Source organism: Hydra vulgaris, chromosome 12, assembly GCF_038396675.1.
Source record: "Hydra vulgaris chromosome 12, alternate assembly HydraT2T_AEP".
Lineage (NCBI taxonomy): Eukaryota > Metazoa > Cnidaria > Hydrozoa > Anthoathecata > Hydridae > Hydra > Hydra vulgaris.
The window spans coordinates 79,649,070-79,675,000 of NC_088931.1; the positions used below are offsets into that span (position 1 = coordinate 79,649,070).

The following is a 25,931-nucleotide window of genomic DNA, read 5'->3' on the forward strand; positions in this document are numbered from 1 at the left end:
AACAAACTTTTTCTAAACTCTAATAAAACTGAACTTATTATCTTTAAATCAAATAAAACAGAAATCTATAAACATATGAACTTTAGATTAAGTGGAAAAAAAATTGAACCTGTTAACTCAATTAAATATCTTGGTATAAAAATTGATTCAAATCTTTCCTTTTTATCCCACTGTGAAGACTTAGCAATGAAACTAAGTAGATCTAATGGTATGTTGGCCAAAGTTCGCCATTATGTTAATCAAACACTTTTGAACATATACCATGCTATTTTTGGCTCACATCTTATATATGCATGCCAAGTATAGGGGCAGTCTCATCAACAAGCTCTTATTAGATTATCCCACCTCCAAAACAAGGCTTTAAAAATTATTTATTTTCAGAATATTAAACTTAATTCTAATGTGCTCTATCTAACTTCTAAAGTATTAAAACTATGAGACTATATTCAATTTTCAAACTGCCAATTTGTCTGGAACCACCAACACAATAACCTACCTTTAACTTTCATCGATTTCTTTTCCAAAAGTGCCAACACTCGTTATCACCTTCGTTCCAATAGTAATTTAAACCTGTCTGTCTCTAAACACTGCTCTCATAAATACGGGCATAAATCTATAAAGTATCAAAGCATTAAAACTTGGAACAACCTTCCTTATGAACTAAAAGCTCTCAATTCATTCTCAACCTTTAAAACTAGATTATTCTACTTTTTATTAAAAAAATATAGTTAATGTTTATAATTTCTATAATAAATTTTTGTTGTCTTCAGTATTTTTTTTTTTTTTTTAAATTTCTATTATATATTTTGTTGTCATTACTATTGCTTATTGTTATTTTTATAAATATTTACATTACTATTATTAACTACTTTTAACTATTACTACTAATATTAATATTGTTATTATTATTATTGTTATTAATACTATTATTATTATTGTTATTATAATTATTATTATTATTGTTGTTGTTGTTATTGTTGTTGTTATTATTATTGTTATTATTACTAAAAACATATGTTTTTAATAATAATAATAATAGTTATTATATATATATATATATATATATATATATATATATATATATATATAATAATAATAATAATAATAATAATAATAATAATATATATATATATATATATACTGTTATTATTATTTTTATTATTATTGTTATTAAAAACATATGTTTTTAAAAGTAATAATAGTAACAATAATAACAATAATAATAATAATAATAATAATAAGAATATATATATATATATATATATAATTTATGTTAGTGTATTCTACAAACAGAGTGCTCAATGTTCTAAAAGAACAGAGCAATAATAAATAAGTAGAAACACTTATCTAATTTTTGATTACTTCAACACTGTGTTTCACTATCAGTGTTGAAGTAATCAAAAATTAGATAAGTGTTTTTACTAATTTATATATATATATAAACTTGTATATATATATATATATATATATATATATATATATATATATATATATATATATATATATATATATATATATATATATATATATATATATATATATATATATATATATATATATATATATATATTTATATATACATGATAAAACTGATAATTACCAGAATTCCTTAGGAGAACTTGTTTTCTCATTAGCATTATATTAGCCCTAACTTCAAGTCACATGAACTTTAAGTGAGAATTGTGATGAGCAAAAATCATTCTATCTGTAAAAACACGAAATGTTTACACAGCTAAACTACTAAATCTTTGGTCTCTTACATCTTATATTTTGTTTTTTAACTAAAAAGTTATATAAAATAAAAATAAAATCTTATTTTCAGTTTTAGAATTAACATTTTATTGGTTTCAGGTCAGACCGCAAACGTGGTTATCAAATTAAAAAATACTTGAATGCACTTAAAAGAACTCTTTTAACTTGATTATTTAAAAGAAATACACATAAATAAAATTTATATATAAACTTATACTAAAAAAGTTACCACTGTTTAGCTCTGGATACAATTTTATAAAATGTTTCCAGAGCCAAACAATGGTAAAAAAAATTCTAGGTTATAAGATCAAAAGAATGAAAAAAGTACTTTTAAAACATTAGGTTTATCCTGCTACTGGTAACATGTAATCCAGTACAAGTAAGTAGTGATGAAGTAACATGTAATCCAGTACAAGTAACACTGATGAAGAGATAAATTTATCATCTTCATATAGAACTTTTTATCACAAATTGAACAATAACAATCGTACTTTATATTACTGTTTTTTTTTCTCTTTGGTACATGATCAGCCTCAAATCAATTTAAAGTTTATTTTTCTTTGTAATTGTGTTGGTTTGTTTATGCGTTTTTGACGTCTTGTTTCTGTGAATCCTACAGATCAAATCAGCACTAATGGAGAAAATTTTTTGAGGTCAAGAAAAGGAAACTAGAAATTATTTGCCACACAATCCCCTAGTAAACCCTGTCAACAAAAGCAGGTAAACGTTGTTTCACTGGTTTTATGATCAATTTATTTTAGTTTTTGCTTTTGCTATTTATAAAAAGTTTATTAAGTTTATAGTTTAATTAAACGCATTAACAATGGAAAAAAGTTAAAAACAACCGAAAAAACGGAAACCATTTTAACCCTTTTTACAAAATATTCCTAAATCTTTTTTGATACAAAAAGTGCAAGCAACATTTCTGTATATTATTACAAAAAGTGCAAGCAACATTTCTGTATATTAATACAAAAAGTGCAAGCAACATTTCTGTATATTAATACAAAATCAATCAATAATCAATCAATAATTTATTTCTGAAATAAGATTTTACATTCAAGGATATTTACAAATAGTAAATTTACTAATATAAAGTAAACACCTGCTAATGTTAATAATATCTAATTCAAATAAATATAATGCTAATTTTCATAATATATAATAAATATAATAAACTTTATAACATAAAAATAACGGTGTTAATAATAACTTTATAACATAAAAATAACGGTGTTAATAATACTACTAATAATAATAACAATAATAACAATAATAATAACAATAATAATTATAATAATAATAATAATAATAATAATATATATATATATATATATATATATATATATATATATATATATATATATATATATATATATATATATATATATATATATACAAGTTTAGGAACTATCTAAATGCTATTTATATATATAAATAGTCTTTTAAAGACAAAGACATTTTTGCAAAGTCGACTTCAAGACTTTTTAAATAAGACAACTTTAAGACGTCTTGAAAACACGTCTTACAGTGTTTTATTTTAGACCAGTTTAAAGCGTTTTAAAGATGTCTTAAGTTATTATTCAATGTTAGGTGGGATTGCAATATTACCTTCATTCTAATAACTTTTTATACAACTGTTAATTCAGTGGCGTAACTAGGGGGAGCACAACCCCACAAGGCGGGAGGGCCCCGGAGCTTAGAGGGCCCCGCGGAGATTTTTCACGTATTCTTAAATGAAAAACAGATTATTTTCTATAATAGAAACTCTATTTTAGAATTTAATTTCAATAGAAATTCTATTTTAGAATTTAATTTCAATAGAAATTCTATTTTAGAATTTAATTTCAATAGAAATTCTATTAAAGATTTAGTTTTAACAGAAGTACTATTGGAGAATTAAATTTCAATAGAGATTCTGTTACATAATTTAATTTCAATAGCAAATCCATTATAGTATTTCTATCGAATATTAGTGAACATTAGTGAATATTAACGTTGTCTATTATAAAAATACCGCTGATATAATTTAGTACTTTCGTATTTGTCGATAAAGTTAGGTGATTTATAAGTGGAAAATTAAGTATAAATTAATATTATTATATTTAGAAGGTAAGTGCTTTTCTTTTTATATGCATTCATGCAAAGCAGTAAAAATCATAGAACTATAATTTTCATTACAATAAGTTAAGTTATCAAAATGTCTAGCTAATAGGTAATAAACTAGTTATATTTATAACTTTGGTAATATTTTTTAACTGCTTGTTAAAAAAAACTTGCAATTTTATTCTAGCGATTTAAAATTTGATTTAAAATTACATTTTAAAATTTAAAATTTTTAAATTAAAAAATGTATATAAACGCGATACAGGTAGAACAATGTTTTTGTGTTAAGTACGCACTAGGTTTTGTTATAGTACGAGGATAGTACGAATTAACAAAGAAACGCAAATTATGTGTACATATCTGATATAAAATTAAAAGGGCGGAGTCAAAATACAAATTAAAGAATAAATACAAATTAAGTCTATTATTTATTCAAAGATATTTAGCTATATATATTTATATCTATAGGGTTAAAACATAGATATAATTGTTCTGATAAAATATTTTTCTTACAATAGCATGGACTCAAAAAGAACTTTTATGAGTAGAGCCAGAAAAAGGAAATTAAAAAAGGAGACTGATGATAGATTACGTAAAAACAATAAAAAGATATCCTTATTTTTTTCATCAGTAGAACAGAAACCTAGTGAAGTAGTTGTAGATAAAAAATATCATGATATGTCGAATACTCAATATCAAATATGTCGTTACTAGTACTTCTCAAGCAACCCAACAAGAAAAAATGTTATCTGTTTCAATTATCTTAGAACACAATGAAATTTCGAAAGATCATAATGAATCTCGTTATAAAAGTAATGCAGACATTTTTGCAAATCCTAATAATCTTACTACTGCAATGCAAGTTGAAGAAACAGATCCAGAACCGAATATATTTCAGTAATTAAATACATTAACAACATATATGGGATATTTTAAAGGAAAATTTCTTGATGACAAAAAGGTTTATTATTTCCTCTGAAAGATGTAAACCACAAGGACCATTTAAAAAAGATCCTTCATAAAATGTAGACATTTTCCCACAATTTATTATTATTGTGCATATAAATTTGGTCGAACACAGCGATTTTGGCTCACTATAAAACATCTTAGTTCAGCTATCCAAAATGAAGTGATTCAATATTTAAGCCAAAATTTAGAAAAAACAATATTTATTGGAAATAAATGAATCTGCCTTTTTTCAATTATAGTTGACACAACTAGTAACAACAAAGACGTATCTAGAAAAGAACAACTAAGTTTAATTTTTCGATACGTTCACATAATTCGCAAACAGGGCACTCAACCTTGTCAAATAGAGATTAAAGAAACATTTTTGGATTTTATGAAATAAAAGATCATTCGGCAGTAATTTTGACCAATCAATTGTTATTATTGCTCAAAAATAAAGGAATAGATTTAAAAAAGTGCCGTGCCGATGATCGGCATTTATTCAGAAAAAAATAAATAATATTCAGCCATCTGCACAATATGTTCATTGTGCGAGTCCCAATTTAAACCAGGTTATAAATGACGCTGTTTCTGGTTGTAGAGAAGTAAACAATTTTTTACAATTTTACAAGAAATTTTCTCTTTTTTTGGCAACAGTATTAAAAGGTGGGATTTGTTATCAAATTTTAGCGGGGAGCCGGAACACATTAAAAAAATTAAACATTAAAAAAATTAAACATTAAAAAATTAAACATTAAAAAAATTAAACCCAACAAGATGGTCTTTAAGAATTAATTCTTTATTAGCTATAAAATTACGATTTTTAGATATAGTTTAAAACTTTAACTGAAATTTTTTTTAAATATTCGAAAAGAGTCGAACAAACTGAAGCTCTAAAAATTAAGGGACAAAATATGAAACTTTAAATTTGTTTTTATTTGCGTCATTATGTATCACATATTAACGAATGTAAACTATACTGAGTTAAGAAAGTATAGCTATTATGAAAATAAAAATTCTGCCATAAAAATAAGTGAGGTATAGTTAGTTTTTGCTATTAAGTATGCATCTCTTAAACATAATTTTCAATGTTCGTTCTTTTTTATAATTATTTTGAGAAAAGATTCTTGATTATTTCTCAAATTTATAAAATAAATATTTTTTATATACTTAATCGTGTTATATTAACTCAATATAACAATCAAATATTGGATATTTCATTTGTAAATATATATTGAAAAAATTTAAAGTGGGAGGGCCCTTTTACACTTTTGGCGGGGGGGCCCCAAATTTATAGTTACGCCACTGTATTAATTCGGCTTTAAAAGAAATAATTCCACAGAACATGCAGTTATCCAATTTGTACGTGAAATCTCTAATTTTTTTGAAAAGTCTAAATATACATTAGGTGTTTTCATCGACCTTTCGAAAGCATTCGATACTGTGGATCATAAAATTTTACAACACAAGCCAAATATTATAAAATGAATTACAAAGTTATAAAATGGTTCAAAAGTTATCTATCCAACCGTAAACAATTAGTTTTCAGTAATAATGATCATCCAAATAAGTTTCTAAATATTTCATGTGGCGTTTCACAAGGTTCCATTTTGGGACCACTACTGTTCTTGATTTATATAAAAGACCTAAACAAAAAGAATTTAATGAGTATTATGTTTGCACTAACTTATTCTTTTCCGATAATAACATTTACAAACTCTTCTATACTATGGATGATGAACTTAAAAGTCCAAATGGTTTAAATGCAACAAATTTACTCTTAACATTAAAAAAAACAAAACTGGATTCTTTTCCACTCAGTCTCAAACAAAGTTTATTTACCCCGAAGTTTGCCTAAAATTTTTATTGATAATATTGAAATAAAAAGACATAATGTAACAAAGTTCTTAGGTGTTTTTCTTGATGAAAACATCACATGGAAAACGCATATCGACTATATTGGTACAAAAATTTCTAAAAATATTGGAATTTTATATAAAAACAAGAACATATTTATGTAAAAAAAGTCTAACTCAACTTTATTACTCATTAATTCATAGTTATTTCATCTATGCTAATGTTGCATGGGGAAGCACTGAAAAAAGTAAGTTGAAATGCCTTAATCGCCGTCAGAAATATGCGATCCGTTTAATAAATTTTGCTGATCGATACACTTATTCCAAACCATTTTTTAATGAAATGAAAGTTGTCAATATTTATGAGCTTAATGTCTTTCATGTTTTGTGCTTTGTGTTTATGTGGAAAAATGACATATCTTTTTCAAAGATTCTTTTGTTTGAAACCAATAAATAAATATACACTTAGAAACAATTTTACATATGAGCCCTTTTGTCGAACCAAGTTTAATCCGTTTTGTATTGCATATCATGCACCCTATCTTTGGTATAAAATTGTTATGTCTGTTATGATTTAGTCAGGTTTTTTTAATTGTAATTTTATATTTTCTTTAGAACTTTGATTGTTAATTACTTTTTATTTTGTTGATTATATTTTAATGTAGTTTATATAGATACGCTTGCAATAGTTCTGATGATAAGATCAGTACGATCTTTTTTCAGAAACCTTGTTTGTGTTTGTGAAAGTAATTTATTTACTACGATTACATATGTAAATTAAAAAAAAAATCTATCACTTTTTTGTAAAATGGAAATGTTAAGCACATCTTGACAAGCCATAACTAACATTGTATTTTATTTGACATAACTAACATGAAACTAAATCCAGGAGTTAAAAAAGTTTATACTGAAAAAAAAGCAGTTTTTATATTTACTCTGTTGATTCTTCAAAAGGGGAAAAAAGTCTCATTGTTAACTAATATTTTTCTTCCGATGGACTAATGTTTCGACCACAAATCATATCTAAAAATTCTTTCAATCGTGTGCAAGATGTTGTTTATTCTTACAAATATAAGAAGAATTAAAAAAATTAAGTTTAAAAAAGCATATTTCAGATAAAACGCAATTTAGTAATGTAGATTTAACGCAATTTATCTACTTATTGCGTACGCAAGTTAAATACACGTTCCCTATTAGAAACAAAAAATTTTCAAATAACTTTAAACAAATGGCAAAAATATAAGCTATTCTATAAGTTCTGATAACTGAAAAAAAAAGATAATTCCACACATACTAGATGCCCTTCTTATTAATCACTAATTAGAAAATTGGTGAATAAGAGAAAATTTTTTTTAGTTGGCAAAAACCCTAAGACACTTTCCCGCTTACCAGCTTCTCGTATCAACCCTATTCTGGATTCAACTATGGAATGACTTCATATTATTAATCTAAAGGTTTGCAATGGTTTATTGTAAGTTGGCCCAATGTTTTTGTGCTTGCTGGTTAAGTATTTGGAATATATTCTCCTTCAAGTAAGGAGTTTTGTCACGAGACATTTTATCGCGGGAAAAAAATACTTCGTTTGTTAGTGAAAAACTTCGTCCAAAAAAAGCATGAAATGATTTTATGCAGGTGTCGAAGAATAAAAACCCACCCATGAAAATCAATAGTATATACGTATATATAGATGTTATTTTCTTCAGAAAAGGATGTACTACAATAATTTCTTTGGGGACGACGTTTTACTTTAAAATTTGTAATGTTATTTAATTTTAAATGTTTCAGTTTTTTTAAAGTACAAGTCAATTAAGATAATTCTTTCGTCCCCATAAAATAGACTCTGCAAATATAAAAATAAAAATAATTTACTATGTGAATAAGCTTTTTTTTGTTGTTGTTGTTTGATAAGGTGGGTCTTTAGATATTTTTGAGTGCAATCGAAACTTGATAATATAAACTTGCTGTTTTCTTTAACAAGTCTAAGGATTTTTTCACACATTGAATTTTATTTTGTATATAGCTGAGATTTTGTTACAAATTTTTACTTTTATTGCAAGTTTTATTTTAAGCGGGTTTATTTCATGTTGTTGATGTTGTTGTTGTTGTTATTATTGCTAAACAATAAGTAATTTAATTACAACAGTTTATCAGTAAGTCTTATTTATAACTTACCATTTACTTTTTTTACAATTTACCTATTTCTAAAATTATATATACCCAGATAGCACATAGACGTTGGCCCAATGTCGGATCAACGTCGAAAAATTCGTCGGCCGATGGTCGGCAACCGACATCGAGCCAACGTGGATTTGATAGTCAGCGCGACGTCGCAACCAACCGTTGGGCTAACGTTGGCCCAACGTCGGATTTCGACGTTAGGCGAGCGTCGCATGCTGACGTTGGTCCAACGTATAACTCAAATAATATTAGTTTTACTTGTTTGCAAAAACTTTGATTTTGATTCAAAAAGTGTGCTCATCTTTTCAATCAAAAAAAAAGCTTCAAATGCAATCAAATTAAAACTATTTATTTGACTTAATTGTAACTTTTTTCAACTAAAGGGTAACTATTTCTTTAAAAAAAGCGTAACTATTTCTTTGTAATGTTGAACAAAATGTAATGTCCAAATAAGTTTGAATAAAATTTGACGCTGATGAACGAAAATAAAACATTGATTAATGAACCAATTTAAATTACACAAATACTTAGAGAAAATCAATATTTGTTGTAATAAACAATATAATTATGTCAAAATATTTGTACACATGTTCTGACAAAATAATGTTCTTCTCGACTGCTAAGCATCTTTACGAATCTTGCATCTTTACTTCTCTTGAAACTAACAACGTTCGAATGCTCCTCATTATAAAATTTGGTAGAAATCTTTGAATTTCCATCTTTTGTTTGATGAGCTTTAGGTGTTGCCATAACTACTGCTGAAATTATAGGTATTCATATATTTTTGTGTTTATATATATTATTACCAAACACTTATCAGTTTTTATTTTTTTACACAAAGTTTCGTCAATAAAGACTGTTCAGAAATCTGGAGGGGGAGGAGAGTGTGTATATATATATATATATATATATATATATATATATATATATATATATATATATATATATATATATATATATATATATATATATATATATATATATATATATATATATATATATATATATATATATATATATATATATACATATATATATATATATATATATACACACATAAAATATAAAATCTATACTTAAGTAATAAAATAGTTAATAACATGTTAAATATAAGCACAATATACAAATAAAATGTCCATAAATAAAAACATAAATATGTTTTTTGGATATATTACCTGCATAAACATGACGACAAAATAAATTTTTTTAAAATAATTACTATATTCGTTGATATTTCGCTTTCATTTTTTAATACCACATCTAAACAAAAAATTATTGAAAACTATTAAAATAGTATCAGTATTTTACTGCAAAAACTAGATGTAATATGCTTCAAAATTCTCATATACAAATAATATATGAATTCCAATCACCATTAAAATGCTGCAAATGCATATAAAATACAATACCATATCCCTCTTTAACAGCTGTTAAAGAGGGATATGGTAACAAATGACGAATTACAAAACAAATGCTTCACTAGACATAACTGAAAAAAAAAATTAAACTAAAGTTTCATTCAGTAAATAATGACACGTGTTAGTAAATAAGAATGAAACAATGAAAAATCAAAACATACGAAAGAAACATACTATACAGAGACAACAAGTTATATAATATATTACAATTTAAAAAAAAATAAAAAAATGGTAAGCACGGAAAGTACGGTCTTAGTAACAAAAGAAGTGCTCCAACAGCTACCAAAGAAATTTTAAAATTAACACACCACTCAGCTAAAGATGTGATAATACCTTTTTCATCAGGATTGCTATCCAGATCACTTTTATTTTCACTCTTCTTCTGTTTGTTGCATAGGAAGCAGCCTTCTAAACAATTATCAGTTAAATTATAACGTATAATATTAGTAGCATAATATTATTAATCATTGTTACTACAAAAAAACAAAATTTTAAAAAGATTTAACTTAACTACTTTAAAAATAAGAAGAGCAAGAGGTGATTTGATTTAATTTTATAAAATAAGTAGAAATATGGATAAAGTTAAATGGAATCATCCTCCTAAAATAATTACATATGACAATAACAAAAGGTCGTACTCAGAAAATGCAAAAGCAATTCACACATTCTACCGCATTCTACCAGATTTAACTTCTACACAAACAGAACAGTGAACAATTGGAATAATTAAACAGGAGAGATATTCAAGATATTTAAGTCCTGATTATCTTTTTTCAGTTTTGATTTAGTACATTTGATATCCTAGTTTTTCATGCATTAAGGTAATTAATTTACATCTTAAATTGACCTAATACCATTGCTAATCTTAGGTTGAAACTACTAGTTGAGGCAACATTCATATATATTTACTAATTGCAAATTAGTGATGAAGTTTTCAATATTTTAAGTTATCCTTCTCAACTTTGTTCAACTTCGTTCAACTTTGTTCAACTTCGTTCAACTTTGTTCAACTTCGTTCAACTTTGTTCAACTTCGTTCAACTTTGTTCAACTTCGTTGAATTATTTTTTCGTTACGTTCAATTTTGGTTTTTGGGAAGATGAAGTCTGACTACGTTACGTTTCGTTACGGTCACAAAAATGAAGCTAACACTGGTGCTTATTAATTTCTAAATGTAGGCACGAAAATAAATACCTCTTAAAAAATTATAAAAACAAATGACCAAATTAAACTATCCCCATTCCAAAGAAAATTATTTCATAATTAACTTCTGTAACTTCCCGTTAACAAAAAAATATAGTAATTAAAAATTTTTTATAATAATTTATAACTTCCTGTAAAATATTTTTTTCTATAAATTGAATTTTTTTTTTAGATTTAGTAACTCTTCCTGATGATCCAGCAATGGTGAAACTTCAAGTCGAAGATAAAAGTTAGATAAGTGTTTTTTACTAATTATATATATATATATATATATATATATATATATATATATATATATATATATATATATATATATATATATATATATATTTACATATACTTTTTTTTTTTAAACATCTTCGCTTCAAACAAGGCTGCAAGCAGCCACTAATTAAAGTTGGAAGTTACTGAAAGAGAAAAGATGAAGATTGTAGAGCAAGATAACGATTGGCGCACGACTTAAAAGATTGCAAATTATATGAATCAGGAAAGCAAGATGAAGGAAGCGAATTCCAAAGAACTGATGTTCGAGGAAAAAAACTAGACGAATAGGCGTTTTTGGAGCACTTAGGAACAGTCACAGAAAAGGGATGACACTTAATTGAATGACGAGTAACACGAGAATGAATTTTAGTAGATGGCACTAGAGACGTTAGCTCTTTAGAGCAGTGCCCATTATAGAATTTGTAGAAAAGAGAAAGAGAAGCGACATTACGACGATGTGACAATGGTTGGAGGTTAGCTGCAAGAGCAGGTCCAACTATGTTTACAATGCATTTTTGCACCTTGTCTAAAAGAGAAAAGGCAACATTAGAAGAACCGTCCCAGTGGCAACAGTATTGAATACAAGGCCGGATTTGAGATTTATAGAGATAGAGAATAGAATGCAAAGTAAGAAAGTGACGAGCTCGATAAAGAGATGCAACCTTAGCAGTTGCTAATTTTGCAACTGACTTGATATATGGTTTCCAAGAAAGATTGGAAGTAAGAGTTAATCCTAGAAGATGAAGAGTAGGTGACTCATCGAGGACATCACCGTTTATAAATATAGGAAGATCTAAATTATTGCGATAACGATTGGCTGAAAAAAATTGAGTTTTATCTAAATTAAAGTTCACCAGCCACTGTGAGCCCATGCTGTAGCAGAAGTGAGATCCTTTTCAAGCTCAAATGCCCCCTCCAAGCAATCAGAGGGTGTTGGTTTCTTATCACGACAAGAACAAATGGTAGTATCATCAGCAAACAATGCCACCTTAGATGTGAGAATATCTGGAAGATCGTTAATGTAAATTAAAAAGAGTATAGGGCCAAGGATAGAACCTTGAGGAACCCCTGAAGTAACAGAATAAAAAGAAGAGTGTTGTCCATCGAGGACAACTTTTATGCTACGATTGGAAAGGAAGGATTCAATGATCTTAAAGATGTTGGCGGATACACCATTAGAAGAAAGCTTATAGAGAAGACCAGCATGCCAAACTTTATCAAAAGCTTTTGAAATGTCAAAAGCGATGGCCTTAACCTCTCCACCTTCATCTAATGCACGATAAAACCTGTCAGTTATTACTGTTAGCAAATCAGCTGTTGAACGAGAAGATCAAAATCCATATTGAGATTCAAGATGAGAAATTAGGTGTTTGTTAATTAAAGATTCAAAAACCTTACTTATGATAGGAAGTAGACTTATGGGACGGTAGTTAGACGAATCAGATCGCTCTCCAGAATTTTTGAAGATAGGGATAGCAGATACCGCTTTCCAGCAGGCTGGAAAACAAGACTCTGATAAGCATTTGTTGAATAGTTTTGAGAGTATAGACGACAGCTCCGGAGAACACTTCTGCAAGACAATAATAGGTATGTTGTCCGGGCCACAAGCTGTAGAAGAGTCTAGGCAAGAAATCACTTTAGATACAGATGCTGGAGTGATATGAATGTCAAGCAATGGATCAACCTGTTTGTTGGCAATATCAGGTAGAATGCAACTAATGGAATCAAGAGATGATATTGATGAAAAGTTTTTAGCAAAAAATTCGGCTTTGTCTTTAGGTGGGGTGACAAAGTCTGAACCATACAAGAGAGGTGGAATTATAGATTTGCCCTTATTATTGATATTATTAAAGATTCTCCAGAAGTCACGAGAGCCTAATTTTTGAGATGAGATACGAGATTTCATGACCTGAGAATAGTGGGTTTTGGCGTTAAACAAAACCTTTTTACAATTGCTTCTAGCAGTAATAAACAGACGTCTGTTTTCTGGAGAATTGTTTTGCTGATAATATATATATATATATATATATATATATATATATATATATATATATATATATATATATATATATATATATATATATATATATATATATATATATATATATATATATATATATCAGGGGCGGATCTAGGGTACGTCTAATACGTCTTAAGACGTACCCAAAAATATCAAAAATATAAATTATACTATATTCGATTATTAATTGAATTTTAAAAAAGTAAATATCCTTTTTACTGAACTGTCAACTCAATAAGATTTACGCACTATGCTTGCGTTTTACATTTACGGGCAATTGTGAAAAAAAATACCAATGGTTCTTGTTTAAAGCGATTTTTAAAACGTATATAAAAGTATCTTAACCGGAGGTTTAAGCAATTCTTGATAAATAATATTTACCTTAACAGATCAATAGACGTACCCAATTTTATTTTAATATATAATTAAGAATTCTTTTAAATTTTTATTTAGCTTGTTAAAAAAATAATTGAAAATTTTCTTTACTTATAACAATTTTTGGACGTACCTAATCCATAACACCCTTAATAAATTTTTGACGAAATCTATTGTTTTGCATTCATCAGGAGGTAAAAATAATAATAATATTCTATAAGTGATAAAATACATCAATAGACGTACCCAGTATTATTTCATTATATTATTTATCTTTATATTTAATTTCGTTTTCATTATTTATTTTTTAAATATTCTGTTTTTTTATAAAAAAAACACTGTCGGACGTACCATTGCACATACACCCTAATATACATACGAATAATTCAAAATATTCAAAATTTGTTTAATTTTACGAAGTCATTATTTGTACGCGCGTACAAATAAGAAAAAAAGTTATTTGTACGCGCGTACAACTAATTTTTTCTTATTTGTACGCGCGTACAAATAACTTTTTTTCTTATTTGTACGCGCGTAGAAATAATGCCTACCTTAATTTTAAATGTTCAAGCATTAATTTGTCTGTCCGAGTATTAATTTAAAATGTCAATCAATCAAGAAATTAAAAACATTATGTTACAAAATGATAAAAAAAAATTGACTTCTTTGAAAGATATGTTAGAAAAAAATATTAGTTCTAGTAAAGATATTATTATTGTCGACTCTTGCAAAGCAGAAAAAACTCTTAAAATTTTTGAAATCTATCTTCCAAAAAGTTTTAAAGAAAAACATAATGGCATTTTTGTTGTTTTAAGGTAAAGATGTTTGTTCAGGTTCCATAATTTTCTAAATAACTATTTGGTTAATTGTAATGTTATATTGACTGCTAGCTAGTTAAAAATATTTATAAATTTTTCATATAAATACATTAATTATTATATTTTATGTATATCTCAGGTCTCAATCAACTGGAAACTGTCTGTACAGTTCTATCTCCTTGTGTCTAACTGGAAATAACTGTATGGCTAATGATTTAAGATTACAGACCTCAATTGAATTATTCTTAAATGCCGAATTTTATTCTAATCATCCAACTTTTCATAATGCTTTTGTTAATAATACTAGCTCTTTTCTATGCTTTGATAACATTTTTCCTTTATCAGTATCACTAAATTCTTTGGATTCAGGAAAAAAAAGTATAGATTTAGTTCAAGAAGAAGCTATTAATAATTGTAACAATGAAAACTGGTTTTCTTTGTATTCTTGCATTATCAAGTGTTTGCAATAAGAAAATAGAATGTTTATATCCAGATTTTGGTCTACATAAGTTTAAAACTTTATTCAGCTCTACTATTGTACCTCGTATAACCTCTTTAAACAATATTGAGTCTTTTTATCTCCTTTTTTGTTATGAAGGTGTTTTATATGATTTTTCTGCTCCTTTCCAACACAACCATTATACCCCTGTGATAATAAAAAAAAACTTAAAACGAAAAATTTCAAATGAAAGCACCAAAATGTCGCAGACTAAAATAAAATTTTATTTCGAGGCCAAACATCAAGATAGTAGTCTTTTATTGGATAATATAAAAAGGAAACCAATGGAAGTCTCTATTCAACCACCATTATCATTATCAAAATTTAGTAAAATTACATGTTGTGAATCATTTTCTTTACCGTCCAATAATTATGATATTGATTATTTGGTTTCTAACTATACTAGTTATTCAAATGTTGCAAAAACCTTAAGTAATTCTGAACTTCAACATTTAGTTAAATCTGTTTTTGTACCTTGTAAAACATATTTTTTTTCTAAAAATCTGAATGGGCGAAGTTTTCAATTTATGTGGATGGAAAAATTCCCATGGCTCACATATTCGAAAATGTTTGATGGAGCCTTCTGTTTGCCATGTGTACTTTTTGGGTGCATTTTTTCATCTGAATGTAGTTTAGTCAAAAGATTATTTAGTAAGCCTTTTGATCGCTGGAATGAAGCTTCTCGTTACTTTCAGATACATGCATTTGGCAAAACCAATGATAGGTCTGTCTGCAGAAATAAAAGCTTACATGTAAAAAATGCTGAAGTTTTATTTTCACTGTCGTCCATTTGGTCTTGTAAAACAGAATCAATAGATATTACATCTCAAAAAATAGTTCAATCACAGATTTCTAAAAACCGACAGTTATTACAACCTATTATTGAAACAATTATTCTCTGTGGACGTCTTGGTCTTTCCTTACGAGGCCATAGAGATGATTCGGAGTTTCATCCTGAAAATGGTGAGTTTTCTAATCATACTGTAGGTAATTTTATTGAATTGTTACATTTTCGTGTTAAAGCTGGTGATAAAGTTCTTGAAGATCATCTTAAATATCATCAACAAAATGCATCTTATATATCTAAGACATCACAAAATCAGTTAGTAAGGTGTTGTGGAGATGTTATTACTGACACAATAATAGCAGAAATTAAAAATTCTAAATATTTTTCTATTATTGCTGATGAAGCTTCTGACAGTTCAAATAAAGAACAGCTATCATTAGTTATACGATTTGTCGATTCGAAGTTTAATATAAGAGAAGAATTTATCAGTTTTTTACATTGCACAAATGGTGTTACTGGTGAAGGATTATTTGATATTTTGTTAAAAAGTATTTCATATTTTTCTTTAGATATCATGAATTGCCGAGGACAGTCATATGATGGTGCTGGAGCAATGGCTGGTCATACCAAAGGATTGTCCTCTCGCATTTTAAATCTAAATGAAAAAGCTTCATTTGTTCATTGCTATAGCCATAGGCTAAATTTAGCTATTTGTGCCTCGTGCAACGTACAATATGTTAAGAATCTTCTGACACATGTTAAAGAAGTATCATATTTTTTTAATCTTTCACCTACGAGACAACAAAAGTTAGAGGAGCATATCGAAAGTACTGTTCCATCGGCTGTTAAAAAAAAGTTAAAAGATGTTTGCAGGACACGTTGGGTGGAAAAAGTAAATGGATTAGACACTTTTCAAGAACTTTTTATTCCTTTGGTCTCTTGTCTTGAAGAGATGTCTTTAAATGTCAGTAAGAGTTTTAATCACTCAACATCTTCAAGTGCATCGTCTCTTCTGAAACTAATTACAGGTTTTGATTTTATTGTTGCTATGTGCATAACAAGAAATGTGTTTGACTTAACTCTTCCCATAACGCGAATGTTGCAGTCAAAGAGTAATGATATTTATGATGGTTTAAATCTTATTCAGGCGTTGAAAGATGTTGTATCTTCACTTAGAAATGTAGTTGATCAGCACCATCAAATGTGTTATGAACAGGCTTTAAAAATTGCACAAAATATTAATGTAGCCGAAACAAAGCCAACAACTCTCTTTATTTCCAAAAACAGAGATAATACACCTTCTGAATCTATTTCTGATTATTTTAAGTTTGTTATCACGATTCCTTTGTTAGACCATCTCAGTGTTGAACTAGACACAAGGTTTGATGATACTACCTTAAAATGTTATAAAGCACTTGTGCTAGTTCCTAGAAAAATGATTTCAGTAGTGCAATGTTCTCGTGACACCAGTTGGAAAGACTCCATCATATCTTTCAGTGACTTTTATGGAACAGATTTACCGAATCCGCTTGCTTTGTCTGGTGAGCTTGATTTATGGGAAGCCTTCTGGTTAAATTTTAATGGAGATATCCCTTCTAATATTTCTGGGACTTTAAAAGCGATAAATTTTCCTGGTTTTGAAAACATAAAAGTTTGTCTAAAGTTACATGCTACCTTTCCATTAACTTCATGTGAGTGTGAGCGGTCATTTTCTTCGCTTCGGCGCCTAAAAAATTACATGCGAAGCACCATGGTTCAGGACCGCCTAAATGGTTTAGCATTAATGAATATTCATACAGAGATAGTTATAGATATAAAAAAAGTCATTGATAAGTTTGCTACTATTAATCGTAGATTAACTTTTAAATAAAATTGAAATAAATATAAAATATATTTAAAAAAAATTTAAAAATATAAAGTTTAAAAAAATACAAATTACTAAAAATAAAAACAGAACAAAAAAAGTCATCTTTATTTGCGACTGGTAAAAAAGAACCGGCTATTTTCATAGCCACAAATCTTTTTAAAACATTATTTGGCATAAAGAAATTATTGGCATACATCGCGTTACATACGTTGGTTTCAGATATATCGTTGTTGCTGTTATCATTCTTTGTAAATGCTATGTTGTAATAATTATAGTGTAAACGTTTTTATTTTTTGAAGTTTTATGTATTATGCAAGTTTAAATAGAATAAAGATTTTAAAACTTACTTTTGCTATGCAAAATGTAAAACTAAGATTGCGGCATCTAATTTCTTTATATAAAATTCAATATTTATTATTATAATAAGTAATTATTTTGTTATATTTATATTTTTTATGTTTGTTACAATATAAACATAATATATAATTATTTACGATAAAAATATAAGATGTGTAAAATGTGTAAGATTATAATTTAAAAATGGAATGTGAAAATATTAAGCTAATTTGTGAGTATAAATAAATCTAACTTGCCAATATAAATAAATTTCTAAATTTTATGTAAATATACGATTTTACTATGGTAAGATGTCCTAGTAATATCATTGCGTATTTTTTTTATAAATACAGAGTTGTCACTAGGGAAGAGCGGTGTCCAACCCCCCACCCCCTACAAAAACTTTATTGAAAAATTAGTCGGCAAATTTAGACTTGTATTAGGCAAGTTTTTAACTATAGTCAGCAAATGTCAGTAAACGATGACTTTTTTTTTTTAGAAGTAACTCGGCAAAAACATACGTTATTTCCTCCCCCCCCCCCTCCTCCTCCTTGAAGATCTTTTCGGAATGGCCCTGTGTATATATATGGTGTATTAATCCTTCCCCTCCAACTCCGGAATTGTGTGGGGGGGGGGGAGAAAAATTGCTCGTGGAAAAATCAGATGTACCCAAAAAATTTCCTGGATCCGCCCCTATATATATATATATATATATATATATATATATATATATATATATATATATATATATATATATATATATATAATATATATATATATATATATATATAAATTCTTCCTGATGATCCAGCAATGGTGAAACTTAAAGTAGAAGATAAAAGTTAGATAAGTGTTTTTTACTAATTTATTATTGCTCTGTTCTTTAAGAACATTGAGCACTCTATTTGTAAAATACACTAACATAATTTATATATATATATATATATAATATATATATATATATATATATATATATATATATATATATATATATATATATATACATATACATATATATATATACATATATATATATACATATATATATATATATATATATATATATATATATATATATATATATATATATATATATATATATATATATATATATATATATATATATATATATATATATATATATTTGTCCTGAAATATTAATTTAAAGTTTTGTTACGCTTAACGTTTTATAAATTAAACCATTTAAAAATTTACGTTAAAAAAGTCTAAAACATTCTATTGTTACAAAAAGTTGTATTTAAAAATTGTTCAAATAATTTTGATTTACGATTTATTTCTAACAAAATTTTATTAAAAGTTTTACGCTTGAGAAAATAATTATAAAAAAGTTTTTTTTTTAAGTGCCAAAAATTTAACGCGATACTTTAAGAAAATATTTCATTAAATCTCATTGAATTGAAAATATTAAAACACGTATATTTTTGGAATTAAATAAGCTACAGAAGTGATTGAAACTTTTTTGGAAATGACATATATCAAGCAATCCAATGCATTTAAAATAAAAAATATTTACATATGGTATAAAAGTTGCTAAACTCCCTACTTCAAGACCTTAATCTGAAAAGGATGTTATACATGATTTTAATAAATATATTTTGCTATTTTGCTAATGAAATATAAAATGCATAAAACCGGATTTATATTTATTTCAGTTTTTATGTGGTTTTGCATAAGGTATTCCAAAAAGACCTAATGATCTAATGAAGGATCATTGCGGAATAACATTTTTATGCAGCTGCATTTCGTTACTTTGACAAATGAAAAGTTTTATCTCAAGACTTTCAATACAAACAACAATGCCAGATTAGATATAACTACAAAACATTTTTTGGAGGAAAGAAGAAACTGTATTTTTAGATGTAGAGAAACGTTCGTAAAATCTAAGTCTTTTAAAAACTAATAAAAAAAACTTGTTTTTTATGGAACTTATTTCAAATATAAACGTTTTTTTTTTGGGCCTATTCAAGTATACGAAAAGGTACAAAAAAAAAACGTTTATATTTGAAATAAGTTTCAATAATTCAAACATGGTACACTTACCTCAATGGTATAGTGGATTTGGAGACGAATGTAACCGTTTCACAACATTCTTGCATTTATACTGTCTTGTTGGCGATATGTGCGTTGATGTATTATTTGGTTTAGACGTACTTGTCAATGGAAATTACTCAAGCCTCTCTATGCTCTGTTTGTAATGTTATTATAACAAAAATTTATTTCTGATGTTAAGTTGTAAAGTTTTTGTTGTTAAGTTGTAAAGTGTAAAAAGTAAAATAATAAATTTAAGTTTCATATATCAATTATTTTCTTTTCATGATGCAAAAAGATGATAGTTTAAATTTATTTTTATTAATTGATTATAAGTAAGCTTTAGATTAAGAATTAAAATGAAAAACTTTTTTTAATACGCTTACATTTAGAATTAAATTAAAGGTATCTAATAATGCTTCCTCTAATGTGTAGAACATTATGAAAGCTCCGCTTTGCAAAAACAAAAATAAACAATAAATTAAAAAGTAGTCAAAACCAAATCCCAAATGTCAATTTAACTGCATATTTCAATTGACAATTGATTGCAAAGTATTTCAAATCAAAAATTTGAGCCATACGTTTAAATACAGACAATAAATGGTTGTTAAAGCAGAAATTAACACCTTCTTAGATCGTGGCTATTACTTAAAAACAAGTTGTATTAATATTCCCGAGACATTTGATTTGTTATTCCACTTTGTCTTCTAATTAATTGCGTGATTTGCAATCGGACAGTCTAAAACAAGTCATGAAGAACTTACGTAAGTGTTTGAGTTTTATTTAATGTTTATGTTAACTTAAAATTTAAATTATTAATTAATATTATATACAGAAAAGTTTGTTTATTTATGGTATACTTTTAAAATTTTAAGATATTGAAAAAATAAATTTAAGTAAGGAGACACACCCTACTTTTTAAATAATGATTTGAAAATTTATTGTTTCTGCAGATACATCCCTAAATATATTAACCACAGCTGTTTATATATGTTTATAAAGTGAGATATTAAAAGAAAATAATTTTTTATTAAATACAATAAAGATAACTTTAACTAAACAAGATATACAAAATAACTGTAGCTTTACCCCCGGATCAAAGAAAAAAAGGGTAAAAATAAAAGGGGAAAAGATGAAAAATTACATTTCAAAAGCAATTTGTGTTTCTGACGATTTTTTGTATTACACTTCATTGCTATTACTGAATAAAAATCAAATGTTTACCAAATTTTTAACGACCCATTTTATTCAATTCATTTTTTATAAATTAATATCTAGTAAATACTTGCTAGTGGATGCGGGCCGCATCGGGTGACACCATCACGACGTGACACAAAGGGGCGACACCAAAATGAATAAAATGCAAATATGCCAGAATTTTTTTAAAGAAACTTTTATATATATATACATATATAAATTTCACCTCTTAGTCTAGAAAGGTGACCCCAAAAATTTACCGCCCTGGGTACACCAACTTCAGCGACGCTACTACTAACATCTCTTTATTCTAAAAACGGAAAATTGATATGAAAAATTGTTTCCCATAGTGTGAAATTTGCATGAAACTTATTATCTGAACTATTATGACAATTAGGTATTACAACATATTATTTCTATTTAAATTAAAAACAAATAAATCTAAGAAAAGCATAACTATTTTATTAAAATTAAATGATATAAATTAAAGTTTAGGTAAAGTAATTAGTTTAAAAACGAGAACATGTTGTAATTACAAAACATCATTAAAAAAAGAGTAAATTATTGTGATTTTATTAACAGAAAATAGTTTCTTTAAAACAAAAATGATCTCTTTTTTTGTGTGAAAAAAATGCTATTCATTGGAAAAGTATGTGAACTTACCCTGCGCGTGTTATGCCCCTTATCAACCTGTTAAAAGAAAGAATCATGGGAATTAATTTTTTTTTTTTTGCTAATCGAAATAAAAAATTTAAGGGAATAATATAAATACCAAGTTTTTTGCATGTTTATTATAACGTGAAATTAATTGAATTGATGGTTAGAAACTTAAAGATCCTTAAATATCTGATCTTTCAGGTCATTTGTAATAAAATAGGAAATAGAAAATAGTTTTTATTTTTTTAAACTTAAAACTACTAAAATTGAAATTTTAAACAAAATTAAAACTTAGTTCAAAAATTTTAGGCTTTTTAACTTGTTTATATTAGTCCACTGAAATTCCGATATAGAATGTTTTCTCGGTAGTAGATTTTAATAAATTTTTGAATTCGTTAACAACTTTTACAATTCTTTAGTTTTTTAAAAGTAAAAGTAATTTCTTTTTTTAAAAAGCTTCTTAGAAATGAGGGGGTGGTGGGTGAAACTACCCGTGACTGTAATATTCCTGGGCTGCCCAATATAAAAAATATATAATCCTTTTGAATAGGATGGGGGGGGGGGGAGGGTGTTAGCTTTAGAATTTTTTTTTTTTATTTGTCTTTTATGACCGTGATTATTTTAGAAACATCCTTAGTTCACATTTTTATGAACATACAAAAAATTCGGTCTGGATAATGTTTTGTCGGTAAAATAATCAATATAATAAATTCACGCTCGTGTTTGACTATGTTGAGGTACGACCTGATATTTAAATAATAATTGATCAGTTTTGAAACGCATTTTAAATTTGAAATTCGTCATTATTTTTAAAAGAGAATAAAATAATTCATAAATTAGGTACTTTCAAGAGCAGGATATTAAAAAAAAAAATTAACTAAGTAAAAAAATTTAGTAAACTTTTCAAGTAGAAAAGCGTTTTAGTTGCCAAATAATTTAAACAAGTCCTCTTTTTTTCGATTGTATATACCTCGATATAAGTTATTTCTTTTTTTTATTAGTGTCCTTTTTCTGGGTACCGATAAATAATTTCATTAGAGATTTACTTTAACTTTGTTCAATGGGAGAATCAAATCAACTCTGCAAAGTGCACCAAAACCATTTGCTAAATATAGCGCGAAATTAAAAATAATATATGTATTAACATTATATCATTTATATTTGTATAAGCATTATTATTATGTATTTTTACGATAGCTCTTGTTTAAGTGCTATAGTCCATAAAACAGCTAACTGCTAAAACTTTTATGAATTCTTTATACTTTATGTAAAACTTTATTCGTATTTTGAGAAAAACGCAATTAAAAAAATTTATAGGAAAAACTCTTTGTAAAAGTTTTTGAAACTAACAATTTTATGAATTTTTTGATAATTCTTCAAAAATATTTATTCAAAAATGTTTGTTGGCATCTAAATTAGAGATGCTACGAATTTATATATATGCTATAATTTATATAGATGCTACGAAACGACAACACTTAATTATATTGAGGACTCCGACCTGCGTTGTTGTAGTGTATAAGTCAACTATTATGAGGGCATTTATAAATAGGTTGTGTTAGAGCATGCATTATTTGTTGACTGTTACACCAAATATTTTAACTACAGTTTTGCATAAAACTTTCATACTCTTCAAACCATTCAGAAAAGTTCAAAAATAACCAGCTCATGTATATCTTGCACTTCTGAGGTAATTTCAGAAAATGCTATAGACTGAATTAGCATAAAAAACTCTTAACTTATTAAAAATGTTATTTTCATTACAACCTGAACTTAAAGCATGGTTTAACTTTAATGGGAAAGAAGATTAAACGATTGCCTTTTTTATTAAGTCGCCGAATATTCGTGACATCACTAATCTAAATCAGTCAACTTTAATTTTTTTTACCTTATAGCGTTTTGAAAAACGGCTGTATATACAGCCGTATACAGTATAAAGTAAACAGTATAAGGTATACAGTTAAATATACGTATACTTAACTGTATACTTAACGGCTGAATATTTAACTGCAAACCTACTTTAACAAAGTTAAGCGGACTAAAATGATTTAATTTTTCGTTTTTGATAATGATAATTATTATTTATAATGATTATTTATTATTATTTATAATGATAATTTTCTTAAGGACTTTTTTTTTATTACAATTTTTTTTTAAAGAAAATTCTAGATATAAAAGACTTTTTTTAAGAATTGACGGTTGTGTCCCCCCCCCCCCCCACTTCGAAAGCCGTGCCGTAGTATTGTAGCCCTGTATTGTTATTATTATATTATTATATTATTATATTATATTATTATTAGTAGCCCTGCATTGTTATTATTATTTTAAATAAATTTTTCATTAATGATAACTATTATTGTTATAAATATACAAATAATCATATAAATAATAGTTATCATTTAATATTATTAATTTTTTGATATGTGTTTTTACACCCTTTACCGTTTTTTAATAAATAAAAATAAAATTATTTTAGGCCGCTTAACTGTAGGACTACTGGTTACCGTTAAATAGTTATAATTGTTTGAGTTATTATCGTTAAAGTAGTTATAATTTGTTGAATAGTTGAAAACCATAAAAAATAAGATAGATTATCAGCTTTTTAAACCACTATAGAAATAAATGGTTAGATTTTAAAGATGTTTGGTTACACTTATAGTATAAAAAGAATAATCAAAAAATAATTACTTCAATTAAACTAGAATCAAGTTTAATTACTTCAATTAAACTTGAATCAAGTTTAATTACTTCAATTAAACTTGAATCAAGTTTAATTACTTCAATTAAACTTGAATCAAGTTTAATTGAAATAATTTTTTTTAATTTTTTTTTAATTTTTTTTTTATAATTCACCTCCCCAAGGCCGAGAAGGCCACTACAAATGAGGAGGTTACTTGTGGTTATAACCCTCTCTCAACTCTATAACTCCGAAACACGAACCTTGACGAGCAAGGCCGCTGCGCGGAACAAGTTTAGCGCGATACTACCGGGGACGTGGTGGGAATCGTATTGCAAACCTCTCGCTTCAGAGGCGAGCGCTCTACCACTACACCACTACCGCAACTAATCAATTCATTTAAAAATAATAATATACTACTAATAATATTAATATATTAACAATAACTAACAATTAGTTTAACTAAAATAAAAATCGATATCAGATTTCTGGTGCAATGAAGTTAACAATTGTCTTTTTATCTCAATATTTTGTTAAAATATATGCTAGGGAACCTTATTTTTGTTTTAATTTTTAAATTTATATTAAGTTATGTAGAGTCAGGCAATTAGATACATTGTTTAGTTATTTATAAGAAAAAAAAAGTTGTTTTTACAATTTGCATGCTTTGTTTTGATTAATTATTGTGGCAATCCGATTTTAAGTTAAATTTTCTATCTTTAAAGACTAAAATTTAGTCTTTAAAGATAGAAAATAACAAAAAGAAAGTAACAAAAAGATAAAAGTTTGCCTGTTCTAAAGCCATCCTATCATTAAATGTTATCTATTTAGTCTAAATAGATAACATTTAATGATAGGATGGCTTTAGAACAGGCAAACTTTTATCTTTTTGTTACTAAAATGTTTTAGTAACAAAAAGATAAAA

General features: G+C 26.5%; 1 protein-coding gene across 1 annotated transcript in view; it reads left to right on the forward strand.

The window, feature by feature from the left end:
- Positions 1-21,029: 21,029 nt before the first annotated feature.
- Positions 21,030-25,931, forward strand: part of LOC101236068 (uncharacterized) — a 29,142-nt gene continuing 24,240 nt past the window's right edge. The window contains exon 1 of the mRNA XM_065814591.1: positions 21,030-21,239. Within this exon, the coding sequence (XP_065670663.1) occupies positions 21,227-21,239 (13 nt within the window). The 5' untranslated portion in view covers positions 21,030-21,226. The remainder of the gene's footprint in view (positions 21,240-25,931) is intronic.